The sequence below is a fragment of the Ambystoma mexicanum genome, chromosome 10 (genome assembly GCF_040938575.1).
Source record: "Ambystoma mexicanum isolate Mex_15411 chromosome 10, UKY_AmexF1_1, whole genome shotgun sequence".
Lineage (NCBI taxonomy): Eukaryota > Metazoa > Chordata > Amphibia > Caudata > Ambystomatidae > Ambystoma > Ambystoma mexicanum.
This window is the reverse complement of record NC_090932.1, coordinates 1,189,523,151-1,189,544,183: the sequence shown is the minus strand read 5'-3', so window position 1 is coordinate 1,189,544,183 and position 21,033 is coordinate 1,189,523,151. Positions and strand designations below refer to the sequence as shown.

At 45.6% G+C, this 21,033-nt stretch overlaps 1 protein-coding gene across 1 annotated transcript in view; it reads right to left on the bottom strand.

The window, feature by feature from the left end:
• Positions 1–12,852: 12,852 nt before the first annotated feature.
• The window catches only part of LOC138492165 (uncharacterized), a 50,872-nt gene continuing 42,691 nt past the window's right edge, over positions 12,853–21,033 (bottom strand). Inside the window, exon 3 of the mRNA XM_069619176.1 lies at positions 12,853–14,299. Coding sequence (XP_069475277.1) covers positions 13,075–14,299 — 1,225 coding nt within the window. The 3' untranslated portion in view covers positions 12,853–13,074. The remainder of the gene's footprint in view (positions 14,300–21,033) is intronic.

Genomic DNA, 21,033 nt, shown 5'->3' with positions numbered 1-21,033 from the left:
TACAGACAATTAGCAAAGCAAGGGCTCATAGGCAAAGAGGCTGGTCAGTGGCTGTTTTTCACCCTTCACTGTTCTATCCTTAACTGCAACACCCCTGGCTGGACGCCCCTAGGCAGTTCAGAAGGGATGACACACACTCTCGTCACCTGATTGCTAGACCATCAGTGACTGCTCTCACGGATTGTGTCCCTGGTTTTACTCAGATGAAAACATTTCTTCTTGTTTGTTGTTTCCAGAAGAGTCTCTTGTAGCCTTCAGCTGGAGATTGACTGAATCAAGATGGCAGCAGGAAATGATCTCACCAATTCATGATGGCCACAGGAAGTGATATCACCAACCCAAGACGGCCACAGGAAGTGATGCCACCAATCCAAGGTGGACACTGGGATTGAAATTATTGACAGAAAATAAAGTCAACAACCAGAAGGGATGGCACACATTCTTGTCACCTGATCGCCTAATCCATCAGTGGTGAGTCGGACTGATTTTGTCCCTGGTGTTGCTCGGATGAAGTGATTTCTTCCTGATTGGTGTTCTACAGGGGTACGGATTGTGCCCTCAAGACACTCTGTCCATCTTGGTGTACTCGCTATCATGCCCATGATTTCATTTCCTCTCTTCCTTCCTCTCACTACTTTCCTCTTCCAACTCAACACGCTTCTACTCGCTCTACCCTCTTCACTGTCCCATTGTTGTCACTCGGTCTTTTCTAGGCCTTGCCTCCACCTTATGATGTTACTTCCTTCTTTATTACACACCTACTCCCTCCTCCACACTGCTGCTCCTCCCTTCACGTTACTACTCCCTCCTCCACACTACTCCCTCCAATACACTACTACTCCTTCCTCCTCATTACTACTCTCTCTGCACAATATTACTACTCCACATTACTACTACAACTCCACACTACTACCACTCCTTGCCTCCACCTATCCAGACACCAACCTTTTACTAACACATATCACTTCACATTCACTCCCTACACTTCCTCCCTTAACCACACTTGTTATATTCTCACACACAACGCAGTCACACTTGCACTCACTAACTAATACGTCAGCTGATTCAGAATTCACCTCCACACTCTGCTTCTCCTCCCTACCTCTGGCTGGTTTCTTGGTCTGCCACAACCTCTTCCTCTGTCCTCATTCGAATAGCTCTGGATCTTTGCTTCCTGTGTCCCCTTTTATAGCCCCCTCCTGCTACCACTGGTCTGCTTGCTTTGGCCAATCTGTCTCTGTCTTCAGCTCCGGAAGGTTTTATATTCAGAACTGAGGTATTCAAAAATATATATGAAGAAGGCAGCTTGTATATTAAACAATCCTTAGGTAGACTTTCTCTCTTCAGAAAAACGTGTTTCTGTGTAAATAAGGCGCTGGCCTATTTCAATGACATCCAACTGTATCTTTACAATGATGTCAATCTGTCTCCTTAAAATACATCTAATAAATGCAGCTTGAATAGGCTATACAGCAATATCTCAAAAGAAGTAACCATCAAGCAGCTTTCATAGAGCTCACAAATGTTTCTCATTTAAAATCACCTCTCTGGATGAATGCCCCAATCTCCAAAGTAGTACCCATCTAATAGTTATAACTTACCACTTGAGCTTGAATGTATTCTTTAAGAACATTTTATTGTTTCTAATTAAGCTTCACTTGAAAGCCTGGCCTTAGAATTGCGACTCTGCCACCTAGTCAGTATGTAACCTATATGATACATTCACCATGCTGATTCTCAGTCAAACCTTTTTGTAATTAAAGCGCAGAGCATACTGCCAAATCCCATGCCAATTAAACCATGTCTGATACCTATCGCAGGTTTCATTTTCTCCCATAGTCATGAGCTTCTGGACCCTGAATCTTGAATTTCTCCTGGCAGCTCCTGCCTGTAACGCCCGCCTCCGGCTCAGCATTTCTTTCAAGTGGGTCAGAGCGATCTTTCCATAATCTCCCCTTATGGTAACAGGCATTCTGGACGTTATAAATGTTTTTGTCTGTGTGTCTAGGTCAGTGCCTTAAGTGGCACTACAAATCGAGCCAGGGCTCATCAAGGGGGCGTGGCCTAACAGCAGGGGTCCTGCTGGCCCGTTAGGCCACGCCCTCTTGACTAGCCTCGGCTCAATGGGCTAGTGGAACCCCTGCCAGGCAGCCTTTTGCAGATTAGCACCCTCTCCCCTATGTGGTAGAGGGTGCTAATCTCTGCATTTATTATGTATAGGCTTGCCTGGCAGGGGACAGCGCCTCGCCTATTCAGCCTTAATGGTGGTGCTGCCCCTCGCCAGCTGGGGAGGGGCAGCGTCACCATTAAGGCTAAAAGGGTGAGGCCACTGGAAGCAGAGGCCTTTTTCTTAAAGACTGAAACTCCCGCGAATCCGCGAGAACTTCAGTATTTAGAAAGCAAGGCCTCTGCTTCCAGCGGCCTCACGTTTTCTCCATAATGGTGGCGCTGGCCCACGTGCATCCCTTGATTAAAGGGATGCCTCGCAGGTGCCGCGCCACCATTACGGCTGAAAGGCATTTTTTTCTGAAGCCTGAAGCTCTCGCACACTAGCGAGAGCTTCAGGCTGTGGAAAAAAATGCCCTTTCGTGTAGTGGCCGGGGCATCCAGGGGAGATAAGTGGGCCCCTGGCAGGGCCCCGCCTCAAAACGAAATTTCGGAGCTCCCGGGGACCCAGCCCTGGCAGGCCCCGGCCCACTTAAAGCCCTGGTCTAGGTTAATCAGCTGATAGCTGACCAATGGACGTTTGTGAGCATTGCTGTTAAAAAAGCATGCCACAATGCTGTCTTTATTTTCTTGTCTGCAATTCCAAATGGTATTGGGAGAAAAATGTTGGTTTTAGTTTCAAAATTCCCCTCCTGCAGATAAGGATTGAACCAAAATGATGGTTTGTAAAGTTAAGGCTCTTTTAGAACTACCAGGCAAATAGTCATCACATTGGCTCTGCTATGGCACATCATGACTAGGCACAGCAGGGCACTTTTGTTCAGAAAGTATGACAGGCTGGCATCCTGTTACTCCACTATGTCATGAATTGTCACCTACCACGAGATTCGGCTGCTCCCTCTTTTTTTGGCAGCAATTCAGCTATTGTTTATCCTAATTAAACCTAGAACAAAACACTCTTGTTGCTTGGCAACCTGCTTGGATTTCTAACACAGTATGCATGCAATGGGCAATCAATGTTACATGAAGGATTAACTTTGTCTGGGCACATTCATTTCCAAAGCAACACCGGCCGGGAAAGGATCCGGGGCTAGGCTAATGTCGGGACTGTCGGGACTCGGGTCTAGCTATAGCCTTTTGGTTGTAGCCCCTGAGCTTCTATCCGGGGCTGCAACCAAAAGACCTAAGGCTTTAGCTCTCTCAGCCCTCTTACCTCCATCAACGCCTCTGCGCAGCAATGCATTTTGATACGTTTTTATAGTCTCTATAAAACAGGACAGGTGTACATGTAGTGCTTTTTAGAGCACAGACATACTTTTAGCATGAAGCTTATTTTCTTAAGCACTTATAGAGCGTTGACACAACCTAACAGTAGTGCTTAGACATCTAATACATATGTGTAAAGTATAATATGAATGCAGCTCAGTAAAATGTATCTTTTAACTACAGGAGGTAGTGCCAAGAGGCTGCTCACCCTTTTTAGGGGTGCTATGCGCCTGTATTTCCCAAAGAATGCATGCAAATGAGAAGCAGATTTAAGAACTTGCCAGTGAAGACAAAACCACAATGGAGCCCGTAAACCCCAATCACAAGGCAGCTCATTCATTGCATGTTGTTATTGTTCCACTGGTTGTGTTACAGTAGGCATCTGTCCTCATGCACTGCCACTGCTTGGAGGGGGCACGCAGGTCTTCTGGGCAGGGCACAAGCTGTGAAACCAAACTTCAAGTCTCTTTGGAAGTTGGATGACTCTTCTCACTCAATCCTGAAATGAGATGTACTGGAAGTGGAGTATCCCCTCGACATGTGTGATGTAAAACATACATCAGAAGGGCATGTCACTACATACTTGATAGCACCCGTTTGGTGACACAATTTAAACTATAGCTCAGGAAATGCAGCTCTTCGGCTCTTTATTTACTTTTTTTAAATGTATATATTGAACATTTGTATGGCCTTATAAAGTAGAAAGTGTTTCCAGGCATCACACGACTAGAGGGGTGGGGGGCCAGGCGAGGAAAAATAACAATAACGGTCCTACTAGGCCTTGTGACATTAGGATCGTGCAGTAAGTGAAGTGGGTGGGGGGGATCAGGGTAAGGGATGGGATAAGGAGAAAAGGAGGAAGTGCCAGGGGAGGGGGCCCCAGGGGCTGGGCAAGTGCTGGGGGAAGCCCAGGAGGGCAAGTGCCAAGAGAAACCAGGAGTGAGGGGTCAAATATTGTGAGGGAGATGGTGGACTACAATCAGAAGTTTTGTCAGGGAAGGGAGCTCGAGGGCAAGTGCTGGTAAGTGGTGCAGTGGAAGACTGGTTGAAGGAGGGCCTGGCCACATTAACACTCATAGGGGACACAGGCAACCAATTGCAATGGCAGGTGGAGATCAGCAAGGGAGGGGAGAGGGAAGGAGGAGTTAAAAAGGAAGGTCTTGAGAAGCTTCCGGAACTTAAGGAGATCCAGCTCAAGATGGAGACAGACAGGGAGGTAATTCCAGAGGGAGGCTCTTGACAAAGAAAGAGGTCTATCCCTCTCCCCCTACTCTCTGCTTGGAGAAATATCTGATCTGCGGAGAGTTAGAGCTAGAGGACTGAAGGTAGGTATTTAGAGAGAAAGTTTGATGTAGCTAGGTCCCAGGCCCAAGAAAGCCTTGTGGATGATACAGAGGGTTTTGATTCTAGCAGCAGCTGGGAGCCAGTGGAGACTTTTTAGGGCTGGAGAGATGTTGGAGAGGGAGGAGGGAGGAAAGAGGAAGATTAAGGAAGAGGCTGTTACAGTAACCAAACCTGGTGAGAACCAGAGCTCTGGAGACATTGTGTTTCTGGGGGAATGTGAGGAAAGGGAGAATGCCTCTGAGGAGGTGAAGTTGAGAGTGGGCCCTTGTGGCAAGGTTAGTGATATGAGGGGGGAAGGAGAGAGAGAGGTTGAAGATGACAACAAGGTTTTTAGCCTCACACAAGGGTGATGCGAGTGGGCCCAAGGAGGGCGGCCAGAGGGTAGGATCGGCAGGTGTTCCAATGAGTAAGATCCCAGTCTTACTGGCATTAAGGCAGAGATCATTAGCAGTACACCATGCCTAAACAGCAGTCAGGCAGTCAGGAATGAGAGAGGAAGGTGAGGTGTTAGAGGAAGGAAGCTTAAAGGAGAGCTGTGCGTCATCAGCGTAGCACTGGAAGTGAGGAGAGGAAGTGGAGATCAAGTGGGCTAGAGGGGCAAGGTAAATGTTGAAAAGCTACAGCTGAAATATATAACCCTGAGGGACGCTGCTAGTAGAGAGCGAGGTGGTGGAGAGAAAAGGGCCCAGTTGCACTTGGGAGGGCCGATTCGAAGGAAGGAGGTCAACCATTCCAGTGCCGGGTCCATAATGCCCAGAGTATCACAGAGCTGATGTATGAGGGTCAAAAGCAGACGACAGATCGTGGAGGATGAGAACAGAAGGATAGTTAGAGTCAAGGTGTGAGAGCAAGTCATCACGGGTGTTCAGGAGCGCAGTGTCTGTGCTTCTGACTGCTCTAAAGCCAGACTGGTGATTGTGGAGACAACCAACAGATTCAGTGTGATACCCTTCCTGACATTTTTAAAACTTTAGGCTTCAGTGTGTGAGAGCCTCATTGACAGAATAACAACTACTGCCTTACATTTGATTAAAGAGGCATTACACAATGCTCTCTGCGAGCCAATCATAATCAATGCACTACAAACAGGACAAATAACATATATTATTTTTAGAAATTCAAACGTAGCTATTGCCTCTGGCCCGTTGGACTTGATTTTGATAAAAGAGCAATTCTTGCACACTGTGAGATTTCAGACAGTGATATTGGCTTGGCTTCGGCAGGCTCTTCAGTCTATATGGAGCAGGAACCCATGAGACGTTCTGTGTGGTTTTAAACACTACTGGGCACCCTGAACAGAAACAGAAACATGCTTATGGTGCACTTAATACAACAAAAGCGGATTGTTCATGCTCTATAGTTCTATCGCAAACCTGTTAATTGTCAGCAGGCATTGTTTTGCATTAAAAAAATGATCATAGGATATTGGTAAGGTTTAGCAATGATATTTGTTGTCCAGTCTAGTAGTGTGAAATACCAATGTGACAGTGCCCCTTCTTTTCTTCTGCCCAAATGTCCCACCCTAGATTGAACTCCTCTCTTTCCACGCCACATCTTCCATCTCTTTTCTATGGAGGCTCTTGTGTCCAAGGTACAGAGGCTTGTTGAGGACATAACACCCTCCAACCCCACTTATCTTAATTGAGCTTTACAGATCTAGCCTGAGGGCCTTACTGGGCGTTATGGGCCCTGAAGACAAAGTTACATTCCCGAGCACAGCAAGGGCATTTAACGAGGTCTTCAGGGCTTATAACTCCTGGTACTGCCAAGGGTGTGATCTATAGAGCTATTATGACCCTAAAAAATACAAAAAGGAGTGGTTTCTGGGAACTTCGTAGTTCCCAGCAACCAAGTCCAAACGTGATGAGGAGGAAATGGCATGGCTTAATTAGCAGCTGCCAGGTGTGGCCTGCCGATGGCTGCAGGCAACAGAAGGGGTGGCCATCCGCCCACCCCCTGATAAGGTAAGTAATGGAGGAAGGGGGCGGTTGATTTCACAGGTCCAGGCAGCATCTGTGAGGTGCTGCCTGGGAAGGATGAGAGCGGGACTGGGAGGAGCTCCTCTGCCACTTTCTAAGAAGCTAAAGAGCACAGTGATGGGGTGGGTAATTTTTTGTGCCCAGGCCACGTCTGTCAGGTGCAGCGCGGGCAAGGTGGATAGTCACACTAGTCAGTGAAGAGGGCTAGCCATGCTACATGGCTGTCAGAGCAGTGCTCCCATGATTAGATGGAGTGCTGCGCTTAGAGGCATACGGCACTGGCAACATGGCTGGCATCAAGGCCTTTCTGTGGTGAGGGAGGGTCGTGCTTAGAGCCATGCTATCAGTGCAGCGAGCCCAGGGAGTTGTGAGGCCTTTGCCTGCTGGCTAATCTCCAGGCTATACAGAGTTTCAGAGTCATATCTGCTTGTGAAGCCCGGAAATTGGCCAATGATGGGGTGCCATTAAGATGTCATCACTGTAATTAAAACATTCTTCAATGATAGAAGTATGTCTCTTAATTCCTCCTGGAGGAATTTGGCAGCCAATGATGTAACAGAGTTTAATCTTTTATATCTGAAGAGCCCTTGATATGTGGAGAAACTACTTAAGAATATGGGCTCTGTCTTTCCTTGAATGAAACTTGACTTGATGACATTGTTGAGTCTTATACTCATGTCCTCATTGTTTAGGTCAGCGTACCTTTTCCTTCCTATGGTACGTTTGGAATCCTCATGTCAATGCATAGTCTGGGGCAACCCTTTCTTTTGGGACTAGTAAACGGGGTGATACTCACGGTGTGGGGCTTAAGGCTTCTTCTTTGATGTTCAATTGAATCAGGTTAGCAAGTTCTTCCACTAATCACTCTTGTAGGTGAAATTCAACTAGGTGAGGCTATTAAGGGACTTCTTTGAGGCGTTTACTGGTGTGCAGTTTGATGGGTGTGTTTTTAGCACACCCAGGCCTCCGAAGGGGTTTGGAAATTGCATTTGCGGTCTAGATGATGCGGCCCTGGAAGCCTGAGGCACAAAAGGTCATGCACAAAAGTGTGGTGTGCACTGTGTCGGGCTTCCAGCAATGTAGTATCTACAGCGCAAACGCTGAATGAAGGCGGCAGCTGGAGCCAAAGGCAGGTAAGTGGAGGAGGCGGCGGGAGCAGATAGAAGGGGGCAGAGAGTGCCGCATCGCAGTTGGGGATTTGGGGGTGGACCCCCCTGAAAGGGATTGGGAGAGGGCCAGTTACACAGGGCCACACCTGTGGAATACGGCCTTTTCTGCTGGAATCTGTAGGTTCAGTCTTTTTTAACTGGCCTTTAGGCCATAGATCCGGGAATTGGCAGCTTATGTCTTCTCTTGAGAGGAGTGGTGTCGGTTTTAGTAACTGATATCCTCTGGATTGTTTCGATGGTTGTCTTCTTCAGTACCATGGTAGTTAATATCAATTAGACCCAGATTTAGAGCCATTTTTGCAACTGCATAACCAGTATCCTTTTGTTGGACTTTTTAATACACTGATGACTAACCTAAAGGATTTGTTCCCATCGCCCAAAAAGCATGGGAATTGGCCTCAGCATAGTAGTGAACAAGTGGAACTCCACTGGTGTATGTGGTCTGTCGACAGTAGTAGGTTGAACGTGCCTCTGAGATTTTAAAAGAATGGTTCTCTGAGATTTTAAAAGACTGGTTCTCTGATCATGTTAACTGTAGCACCAGTATCAATGATGAAGGATGTCCTGTGATGTCCCGATGTAAGTGTCACACATGGTCTTCTAGTGGTGGCACAGCATCTTCCATGACTGAGGTATACTTGTTGGTACATGTTGGTCAGTTGTTGTTTTTGGAAAGAGATTCTCTTCATCTGGTGGTGGACTCCAATTTTGTTCACATTCCATGGAGCAGATCGCCTGACTTTGCTTTGGTGCCCCAAATGCTGTTTTGTGGCATGATATTAATGGTTTGCCATCTCTGCATAGAGTTGTGAAATGATTGCCCTACTGCCAGGCATAAATGTATGGCAACTTGAATCCACACAGTGGCATAGTCTGGTGGTAATTCTTCAGTTGTGTTGACTTGTGGTTTATTGGGTTTCTTTTCATTCCATCAATTCATCCACATGACGCTGCATATTAAGGTTTTCGAGGAGCTAGAATAGCTGCATCTTGGCAATAAACGTGTCCACATAGTCTTGAAAGGCCATTCATTTCTTCTAGGAACAGGGGTTTCTTGAGCAGATGTTTTCTGAATGTGGTAGGTGTACAGCCTTACTTTTTGCATACTCTGATGGATTTATCATCAGAGAAGTTGGCGAATTGGCAGCGTGTGGCTTTCTTTTGAAGGTGGGTGACAAGCAAATCTATGGTTTTATGTTTAAATCATTACTGTCGCGTGCTGCTGTTCCCTGTGTTTAATTTGTGCCTTGATAGATGGTAAGACTCTGGAGTGTGAAGAAACTGCACCATGCAGGATTTTGAGGAGAATGATTGTGAGAGACCACAATGAGAGGGCGCCTTCCCTTCGTAATCGAAGGAATCAATTCTACTTACCTCCTCCCCATGAGACCGTGTCTTGATTTTAACAATTACCTTGGTTGAAAGCATAGAGTTCATAGTCGTGATTTGGCAATGTGACACATTTCTTGTTAAGGGAGGCAATGAGAGAGGTGTGAGATTGTTTGTGCGCAGTGCTTGGGAGCTCATGTCCTTGGGGTTGTAATGGAAATGGAAGTAGTATAAGCCATGAGTTGTATCACACACTACTTTCACTCATTTGCATTGCAGAGAGGAGGGGTGAAATGCAACTTGCGTTTACGCCACCTTCCTTCCTCTCTGCCATACACATGTTCTAGCATTTGTGTCAGCATGAATTTTCAAAATAGCTCACTGGAAGCCTTCTGAATAGAAAGGTTAAGGTTGCTAGACAGGTAAGTTTCAGTCAAGGTGTAGGTGTTTCCAGCATACCTGGATCACTCATGAAAGGCTCAGTGTGAGCTGCGCAGGCAGTGTTTCTTCTGTGCCAGGTCAATAACAGGTGAGGTCTCATGACCGTCGCCCTTCACAGGTTTCCCCAATGCAGGTTGGCTCTGCTTATTTCCAGTTGTTTTGTTTCGTAAAAGATCACAGGATACTTGTAAGGTGTAACAACGCCATTTATTTTCTTTGCTTTAACGGCTACTTCCTTTCTTTTCTTCCATTCCAATTCCCCCTCCAAGATGTCCTACATTTCCGCTCCAAGCCTATTTTTTTTTTAGAAAGGCTGTGAAGAGTCATCTTGCGTCCAAGGTACAGAGGCGTGTTCAGGGCCTAACACAGGCATCTTCTCCCACTTTCCTACTGATGGCAGAGCTGAGTTGACATCAATGAGTGCCTGAGGAATGGACACCACCAGGTCAAGATTTAACCACCATCTATTGCACTCAGGGTCTCGTGAGCAGACTGCTGAGTATGAGAGCGCGCCACTTCTAGAATGTAACCACATAAAGAAGCGCAGCAGCCAGACGTGTGGGAGTCTATAAGTGATAGCAGTAGTACTGTTACATGGTACAGACAGGGGGTGATGGTCAGGGGGCTTTGCACTGAGCCTGCTAAACCATATACACTGTTCAACTCAAAAGACAACTTGTAAATTAACCATCCATTGTTCTAGGATAATAAAGAACTTCCACCTAAAGGAGAATTTTGAATTTTATGCTGGTAGCAGTAAAAACCATCTGCTCCTTCTGAAGGCATTTAAAGTCCATTGAGGTGGAGGATTGATTGAGTGCATGTGCCTTCATGTGTGTGTGTGTGTGTGTGTGTGTGAGTGCGTGCGTGTGTGGGTGTGTGTGCGTGTGTTAGAGATAGATGTATACTTGCCTTTTTCTGCATGAATGTGGGCACAAAGCTAAATAGGGGCAATACTGCAGGATTTGGGACACTGGGTAAATATGGGCATTGCTGCTGCATTGTGGGCACAGGATAAATAGGTGCATTACTTGTGCATTGTGCAAACTGTGTAACAGATGTGCCCAGTGTCTTAAGTGGCACGGGAAAATGAGCCGGTGCTCACCAAGGGGGTGTAGCCTAAGGGTGGGTGTCGCCTGTCAGCTTGTTAAGCCACGCCCCTCGATGAGCCCCAGCTTAATGGGCTACAGACACCTCCGCCAGGCAGCCCTTTATAGAGATCAGCATCCCCTCCCTCTAGGTTGATCTCTGCATTTATTACCTAAAGAGATGCCTGGCGCGGGACAGCAGCCACATATTTTTTACGTTAATGGTCGCGCTTCCCCTTGCCAGGCATTTGATGAGGGGCAGCAGCACCATTAAGGCTGAAAAAGTGAGGCTGCAGGACGCCAAGACACTTTTTCCTAAAGCCTGAAGCTCCTACGAATGTGCGTCACCTTTTCAGCCTTACTGGTACTGCTGCCCATCGTCAAATGCCTGGCGAGGGGCTTTTCTTCTATAATGGTGGCACCGGCCCACGGGCATCTCTTGATTAAAGGGATGCCTCACAGCTGCCAGTACCACCATTATGGAGTAAAGGATTTTTTTTGTGAAGCCTGAAGCTCTCGCACTTGAGCAGGAGCTTCAGGCTTTATAAAGCAAATATTGTCCTCTAGCAGCCCTGGATGCCAGGGGACATTAGTGAGCCCCAGCTGGGCCCCACCACAGAACCATATTCCTGAGACTGCCGACTAGCCCCGGCCCACTTAAAGCCCTGGATGTGCATAACTACGCAAATAGTCGCAATGTGCAATATATGTGCATTACTCCTACATTGTGAATAATGGCCAATATATTTGAAGCGGCATTGGAGATACTGGACAAAAGAAATATATTATTATGGAAATGGTGAAATTCAGCAGTAGATGTGCAATATGCCTGCACGATGGGCACTTGGCAAAGTATGTGCATTAGTGCCAAAATGTGGCGAGTTGACAATATATGTGCGTTACTGTTGAATTGCTGTAATGGGGCAGAATGTGTGCCTCGCTGTAGCACTGTGGATGTATTTGCAAATGACTGAAGCAAACACGTGGGCATATATATATATATATATATATATATATATATATATATATATATATATATATATATATATATATATATATGAAGAAAAGCATTAAGCAAACTAAGCTATAATTTCATGATAAGGGATATTGATTGTTGTCAGCGGCATTGGTGTGTGCAATATTCTTTGCGCAATGAGGTTAATAGAGCCTGATTCACAGAGCGTTTTCCAATGGTATGGCACCATTATAAAACACTTCTGTGAATCAAGCCCTTCATGTACTAATAGCGTGGGTGAAAGTAATGTGCTGATATTTTCGTCCGTGTTGATGCATTGAAGATGTGGGAACATGATGTGCTAACATCGGGCATGATGCAAGTATGAATATAATGTGCAGAATGGGGTGATTGTATACACATATTTAAAACTGGTAGTCTCGTCAAGGTCAGCTGTTGGGACCACTGAACCACTGGCACGTATGCACCCATGTATGGGTTTCTTCTGTCAGATGAAATGGTGATGACTGATTAACACCCACAACAGCATCTCGTAGCACGGGCATTATGCACTGTTATCATTCCCGTGTCCCCAATAGTCAGATGACCGGTAATGACCCCCACAGAACAATATCACTGGGCTGGTGTGCCTCAAAATGCATCGCTTTGGCACAACCACTGCAAGAGATTCCTGGACGAAGATACCCCAAACGCTCCTGTACAATTCTATTTCAATGATATCCAGTTTTGACCAATAGGACTGCACCAGTGCACATTAAACTACGTCCTTCGTCACAACCTTTCCTAAACATTCCTTAGGCTAGAACCCACAAATCACCTGAACAATTATCTCTAGATTCTATCCAGATTTCACCAATCCCACTGGACTAGTGTGCACTTAAAAGCATCATTTGCCACAAACGTGCCTAAATGTACAGTCATGCTTCGGGGAAACCGCCTAATCCACAGTAGGACCCTATTATTATGTCTGCTTTTTGTCCCACTGTGACTCTGGATGTCAGTGGTGTGCATTCATGTTGAATGGGATTACCCAACACTGAACAGGAGTTTAAAACGCTACACTATGTATGAGCAAAGTACACGGACACACTTCGCACCATCAAAACACCAGCCAACTTTAATATTGATATTTCACTTCTAAATGATAAAAGTTTTCATGCCATTAGAAAGACAATTACTTTTTCAAACATACTTTGTTTCACGTTGACTTTGCGTCTCGTCTCCCGTTGCGCATCGCAGTTGCTGGCTGCTAGCACTGGTAGATGATTCTCATATTCTGGCTCTCTTTGTTTACAGCCCACTTATTTGCCAGGTTCTTATGAGGCTGTCTCTGCGTTTCCCTCCGCCACCTCAAGTGCTGGCTCTTCAACCTGTTGGGCTGCACCCTGTTCTGGATCCTGGGTGGCATCTGAATGCATCTCACTCTGCCAGGCACCCTCTTGTTCTGTAGTAGATGTCTCGAAGTCCACGTTCCCTTTGTGATCTCCAGGTGAAGATTCGGCTGAGGGAGAAACATTAGCTGGCGGTGGAGTGACATCTGAATGCATCACAGGTTGCTCAGAGGGATGAGTATCTTCTCCAGCAGTTTTCTTGCTACCATGCACAGTCAAAGGCAGAACATCAGAGGAGCCTTGACTGAGATCTTCATCTTCGGAAACCTCGAATTGGTCAACCCTTTTACCGATTGCTTCCTCCTCAATGATCGGGAGTGTTTTGCTGATGGCGTACTCAGCCAAAGCTGCCATCTCAGCTTTCATCACTGATGCTCGATTTATTTTTGTTTCCTCTGGTTCCAAAGAAGAAACATGATCACTAATAGTTTCTTGCACATGTTCAAGTGCTCCTTGTTGATTGCTTTTCTGCTCTAGTAGATTTCTATATGTTTCTTCACTTGGACTGCTATCTTCAGTAATATCTTCAACATCACCAAGGACAGCGTGTGATTGTAGACTTTCTGCTTCCAGTCGGTTGGTCTTCTCTACTTCACCAGATATCATATAATCTAGTAAATTAGAATCTGCTTCATCCTGTTCCTCCCCACCCTGCCTCGCGCCCTCTGGTACCTCAGATGACTGTCTATTGTCAAGATGAACAGCTTCCTTTGCGGTGGACACTTGTTCTTCTGTTTGCTTTTCTACTTCTTCAGCAGTATACTTGATAACGTCCTTGATTTCATCTGGGGATATCTCGGTCTCCTCCTCTACAGCTGCCTTGCAGTACCTTGAAGCCTCTCCAATCTTCAGCAGCTTCTTGTCTTCTCGATTTGTTTCAGCCACCTCTTCGGGATCATTTGTTGGGCTCTCCTGGCTAGTTTGATCTCGCTTAGGTTGCTCTTTTTGGGAGATCACAAGGTTTTCTTCTGGTTCATCTTTTCTCCCAGAAAGAGATCCTGTCTCTTTCAGATTCTTGGCTTCAACTAGAATGGGAATCTGTGTCTCCTCTAAAAACAGTCCACATTTTAGAAGAGGAGCTTTCACTCTAAGGATTCCATCAGGCCTCATGATGGCTGTGATTGTTCCTTCAGCCACCTGTGGAGGAATCCTATGCACAACAAAAAGACACAACACAAGAAAGTGTTAGCTACTCTTGAAGATCACTAATAATGTACATGTTGTGCAGTAATCTTCCATTTCACACTTATTTGCTAAACAGCTGGATCCCCTTCACTATGGCATATCTCATTAGATGCCTCATTAAGAACTATTCCAATATGTAAACAAATGATAGCTGTGCACAGTTATAGTGTTCTATCAAATGATTATGGTATGCAATACATTTTTGTGTAGTGGTTTCTATTGGTCACTGTAGCTATGAATACCGCTGTAGACTGCAATGTGCAGAACATAACATAATACCTGTTGGGGGTCATGTTGTAGGAAGTTGTAATCGCATTGAGGAGACGTCCAACATAAGCACCTAAAAGCTATTGGGTCCCCGCCATGCATTTGTCCGCACTTGCAAAACAGAGAGTAAAATTAGGCAAACTCACCTTATTGCCTTGCGTTTACACTGGATTTTGCCAAAACGTGTTAATGCTGCCTGCCATTAATCCAGGTCAGACAGCATTTATAATGGATTCCTATGAAATCCGCCTGCTTTTAGAATGCGCTGAGCCCAAAAGATTGCATCGGAATCCCTTGGTTTCAGGTCAGCATGACAATGTCATGGCGATGTAAAGCAGGAGACATTTGAAGGCAGAAGAGAAATGCACGGTGGAAGTGTGATATTGTTTGTCAGGTTTCATTGGCAGGCTTTGGGCGTGGTTAACCACCCTCTGAAAAGACAATACTCGTTCTACGCTTCATGATTTCTACTTTAGAATTGATTACATTTGTGTTTCTAGAAAACGTGTCAATGTACTCTCGAGCACGCAGTATGATGCAATAGCAATCTCCTTCATGCAAACTTTAACTTTTCTCATTAGGTCAAAGGTGAACAGAAAAGCTAACACATAGGTTTTTCGACCATTCTTCTTGGGAGACGCAGTGGTGGAAAAGTGCGTCACAAACAAAATAAAAGACAACATTGGGAAGTAAATGGGGGCAATGCGAACAGGCAGGTGGTTTGGGCTGCCTTAAAAGCTAGTTTGAGAGGGGAGTTCATAATCTACAAAAAGAACACTGGTAATCTTAGAAAGGAAAAACCTAATGATGTGAGAGACAAATTGAAAGTTGTGGACCTTCCATATGCAGAAATAAAACTCCACTCTTTATAGACTGAGCGATAAACTGAGTTCCCTAATCTCCACAAGTGCAGATAAATCAGTCGGTTTTCTGGCTGCGAAGATAGGCGTGGAAAGCTACTGGCCAAACGTATGTTGCAGATGGCAATGTCAGGATTATAGAGGCCATCGGTATAGCTGATGGGAGCCTTACCATATTAGTTTAGCATTTCTATGCTTCTACTGTAATCTTTAAAGAATCACTTGTCCTGAACTGTGAATAATATGGCCGCTCCTTTGAGGGGCTTCATCTGCCAGCTGCTAGTGGGGCAGAAAGCCTGGAAGGATCCTTTAGTTTCGAGGAGATCTGTTTCTCAATTCATAGTATTTATTTTGTATTTATTTATTGATCATTTGTATGGCATCTATACAGGACCGGGCGGATTTGTGATGGGATTCCGCAGCATGTTTAAGCATACTCTAGTCCCCTTTCTAACGAAAATATTTTTTTATTGTGTTCAAGATGGTAGGCTATCTGAGTCCATGGCAGATGCAATGATTGTAGAGACTGGAGGGCAGTATCTGTACGCCTGCTCTCTATATGGCAGAATAGAAGAACAGAGCACCCCAGCCAAGATTCTCTATTTGGTAACGTTGGATGAGCAATCAAGGCTTAAACTCTCAGGAGGTGATGTAGGCTGGTTCTTAAGTAGAGTGTAGTCTCCAATCACCCACAAAGGAATGTCCACACACTATGTTAGTTTAAACACAGTTCTTTATATAAATAAGGCTTTGATTATGTACACATACAATGACACACTTATTGGTCAGGCAATTCTAATATGATAAATATATACAGTCTCTATGTGCTACCACAATTACTTCTTTGATCCCATTAAAATGCATCAACTGTAGACAGTTTCAAGTGGCCTACAAATCAATTAATAAAGTGAATCAACAATGAACTTGAGGAGGAAAACAGGCTGGTTAAGCAATTGGCAGAATACTGGGCCCCTACCACTAGGTGTAGTTCTGTGTGAGGTTCCCCCACCTGGTCAACCTGTAAATAAAGATATTAAACAAGCCCAGTCCATATATTGATTTAGCAGAGTCTTATTTCCTTGTATAATGTTCTACCACCCCCAATCTACCTGGTTTAGCAGAGTTTGACGCCCGGTCATCGACGGATCCTTCTTGAGTTAACTCCCTTTGAGGCAGGAGCCACGGACCGTCGAGATCCCTCGAAGAAAAAGGTGAACAAAGGCATCGAGGCAGCAGCTTCGGCCCTGGTGGTGCTCGTCGACGATCGGTCATGAATGTCCTGCGAAGATGAGGCGTGCGGTGCACCTCGGCGATGATAGTTTGTTGCTTCAAAGTGTCAATGAAGAGCTTTGGCCCAGCAAGTACATCGGGTTGTCAGCATCTTTGTGGGCTTCAGGTGGCGGGAAACCCACCAGCGGATTCTCCTCGGTTCATCTGTGACCTTGACTTTCCCTTGACTTTCTCCGGCGGCACAAAGCAATCGACGGTGATGAGCGATGGAGTCCTTGACACAAATGTCTTAGGCAATGGAGCGTTGGGGCTCCGGTGGTCAGCGGCACAGCATCAAGCTGTCCCTGCTTCTGGGCAACACGGCTTCGATGGGCCTCCAGCGGTTACGGCGATCCTCTGAACCCTGGTCGAAGATGATGGTCTCCGGTTGGCAGCCGTTCGAGGACTGACTTTCAGGGAACCTTGGCGAAGGTTAGCTGGTGCACGATGGTCCCTCATTGCTTGGGAAGAGGTTGCCTAGCCAGTTCCTCTCTTCGATCCGTTTCTTGAAGGCACAGCAGTTTTCAGATTGCGTCAAAGGGAAACCGAAGTTATCCTTCTTCTTCCAACTCGGCTTCAAGATCAAGCATCAAGTTTCGACTTCAGCTTCTGAACCATTTCCATCAGTGAGAGATCCCTAGATATACTGTTTGGTCTCTCATTCACTCTACTGGGTCACACTCAAGCAACCAATCATTCAGAAGGGCACTCAGGCAGGCAGGCAGCCAATCAGGCTCACAATGCATTCAAGCCATTCTTCTCCATCCAAACACTCACAACAAGGAATGTGGTTTGGGACAAGTGCCCAGCAATTCAGCACTCCACACTGTATTCATACCAGTTTCGGGCAGGGCTGTCTCAGTCTTTGTGTCACATACTAGAAACCAGACACCCATATCATGAAATGCATATTGATCATACACTCCATTCGCCAAGGTGACACCCCAAGGGTGTACCCACAACATACAGCCACTGGAAAAGCGCCAGCCAGGCTGGCCTGGACATCCCCACAATACCATATATGGAACTTCCACCGAACAGCCAGTCAGGGGGAAGGGACAGAGTCAGGGCTTCCCAGGACAAAGTAACAGGCAATAGAAAGCAAGAGGCCACGTGAGCCATCTTGCCATCTTGTCTCCAGTTGTCTCGTATTAGGAATCAACTGATTCCAATGGCAGGGCCTGGGTATCCCAAAATGGAGGACACTCAGAGCACCTGTCAAATTCAGCATGGAGCTGCCACCAGCCCATACCCTGCTCAGTGGGCTACACACAGGTGCCCAAAAACATACAATAGAGGTACAGGGTTGTACCCCCATCCATGGGTGCCATAAGGGTATCCCATGGGACTGTTCACCAAACCAAAAAGAGGAAGAGCTGCACTGTCAGGAATCCTACATGGACACTTGTGCAGAAAATAACACAAAACACACATTTAAAAGGGACTACAGGAGAAGGATATGGAGGCCCTGTCCCCCCAATGCATTTCCAGCATCACAGTGATTGCTACTAAAACTGGGTATAGTTAGTACTCACGGTAAACATTGCAGTCCTTTCTCACTTCTGAGCAGTGATATACAGATAATTGCAAAGATTTTGGCACGGGGTCTAAATAAAGCATGATTAAAATTCATAGATGACTCTCAGACTGGCTTCATGTTGGTCAGGCACAGCAATGCAGAAACTACTGGATCTAATTTGTAATTATAGGGATCACCGGTCCTCTGCAGCTTAAATAAGGGTGAATACTGAGAAATCATTTGATCACTTGAGCTTGGGCGACCTTGGTAAATGCCTTCGATATGTCTGGGTTTGGGGCTGGTTTATCAGAGGATTTAAGACCCACTTTTGGCTTTTATCCAGAGCTACTCAGCGACTTTAAAATACAAAACGAATTGGAGGAAAATAGAACAATTCCTCAACCCAAAGAGTTGCAGTTGAGGCGATATCCAAGGTTGGGCCTTGAAATGGACTTGGATCAAACTTTCTTACCTGGGTATCAAAGTTAAAAAAAAGACCACCTCTGAACTTAACTGCTGTTCTAGAAAAGATCAAACTTGATATGACAAGATAGGAAATTAGTTATCTGAAATTATTATCATTTTGAGATGAGGGAAAGTGCCATATACTCCATGACCGGATACTTTACAAAAAAGTCCAGGTATGGGGATTTGACCAATGTACAGAGATACAATCGAACTTTGGGCATCATTACAAGTTTGGCAGTCCGGAAATAAGGGTGCCTGTAGCAAAATACCAGCACTCTTTCCGGACCCCCAAACTACGAGTCTGCCAGCAGGGGCATGGTACTCCCAGCAGGCCTGGCATGCCGGGAGTTTAGGTCCCTACCGACACTGTTTTCACTGAAGCACAGGCACCGGTAGCTATGGTGCCAGTGCTTCAGTGATACCATGCCTGTGTAGTCCTATGGGACTCCACAGGAATGGGGATTTACCGTTCTGCTGCCTGTCATGATGTCCCAGTAGCACCGGGATGTCAGGCGGTGGAATAGGTTTTACGGTGTCATCGGTAGCCCGCTGCCTACCAATGGGTTTTTCAGCCAACCCCATAATGAGGCCCTTTGTATTAAGTGAGTCCAGCCATTTATTATGCCAGGAGAGGATTAATACCCCATGTTGGGCCTTGATAAATTATCCATCTCCATTTCTTTGTTAGATATGCTACTATCCATGAGAAAAATACCTGTAAAATCAAATGCATTTCTGGGGATATTCTAGACAATCAAATATGGATGATTATGAGATGATAATGTATGTTCATGCGCAGGTATCCACGTGGGTGCATCTCACCTTAGCACAATGGAATAAAAAAAAAACGATCTGTGATGTGTGGCAACTGCAATGTATGGTTGATTTTGAATACTTTAAATGTACGTGTAATCTGCGAGTGAGGGATGCATGGAAATTTGAACAGCTGTTTGAGATTTAAATAAATACAATACATGAGGAACGGGACAGGGCTATGTTGATTCTCAGAGTTCTTATGATCATGCCTATTTCGCCATCTTGTCTATTGATTTTGAATTAGGGGAAGCCATCAGTACCTCAGGAGGAATGAAGAGAAAAGGCCGATCGTTGACTGTGCTACATATGATCCTTACAGAAACGCAGTGGCAAATGTGAGAATAGGGAGAAGCATGAAGGGATGCACCCCTTGAAGGACAAATTCATGAGAATAGGCCATACGGTCTTGTGATGCCAATAGGCAAGGAGAAGATTTAGAGCACTTCTTCCTCACCCAAGAGTGGTCTTCCCATATGAATTACAAGTAGACACACAACCAAAGCAAATACTTTAGACTCAAGAGCAGTGTCCCATTCACTCCATTATTGGGCACCTGGGGTTGAAGGAGATAAAGGGTGAGCCATGTCTGGAACGTTCCATGATTTGAGATAGGAGGAGCAGAGGTGATGCAGATAAATTTAGTACAAGGTCGGGGAGGCAGATTGTGTGTGCCATGGCATCTGGTATAGTGAGAACGCCTATTGTCTTATTAAAGCAGAGTTGGCATCGCCAGTTTACTTTGATCGCGTCTGGATCGGAGGGATGCTCATCACATGACAGTCTCGATTTATTAATGTGTCAATAAATTTAAATAACTAATCCCGTACCTGGATTCAATAGTGACAATTTAGTAGACCACGTGTTTAGGGGAGTTGGTTTAGATAAGGTGTGGCCAATCTGTCCAGGGACTATAGTGGGATATTAGCATGTTCTATAGGTGGTTGCCAATGAGGGTGGTGGGATTATTTTGTACTCATAATGCATGGTATGTTAATCTGCAGTTTTCCGCTATATAACATATAACATTTTGGGGCGTGATGAGCTCTGTGTCAGTTCAGTTCTACAGGACCGTCAGAGACCCTTTTGCATGTAATAAAGCTTGTTTTCCCTTGCAAAGAGATGCAGTGATTATTTACCCTTTTGGATTATTTTTACCATTCGGGTTTTGAGTTGCCTTCCTCTTTACAACAATTAGGGGTGACACTGTCAATTGAAGCTAGTTTTCTCACTTTGCGGAGGTCTTTCTCCAATTCCTCCTCTACAAGCGTGATTCTATGTTCAAGCCTCCCAGACACTTCCTTTAAATAGGCATCCAAGGAGCATCTGTGTTTAGCCATAATTGCTCCTTGCATACACGGACACCTTCAGAGTTCAGGGGCAAAGGGGAACAGTAAGGAACAGCCTCCCCAACTTGCTGCTCCACTGTTGGCGGCATGTAATAATAAAGCAGCTGATGCGGATTTCAGGCTCAACGTCCGACTTCCTCTCCCCCAACAGCAG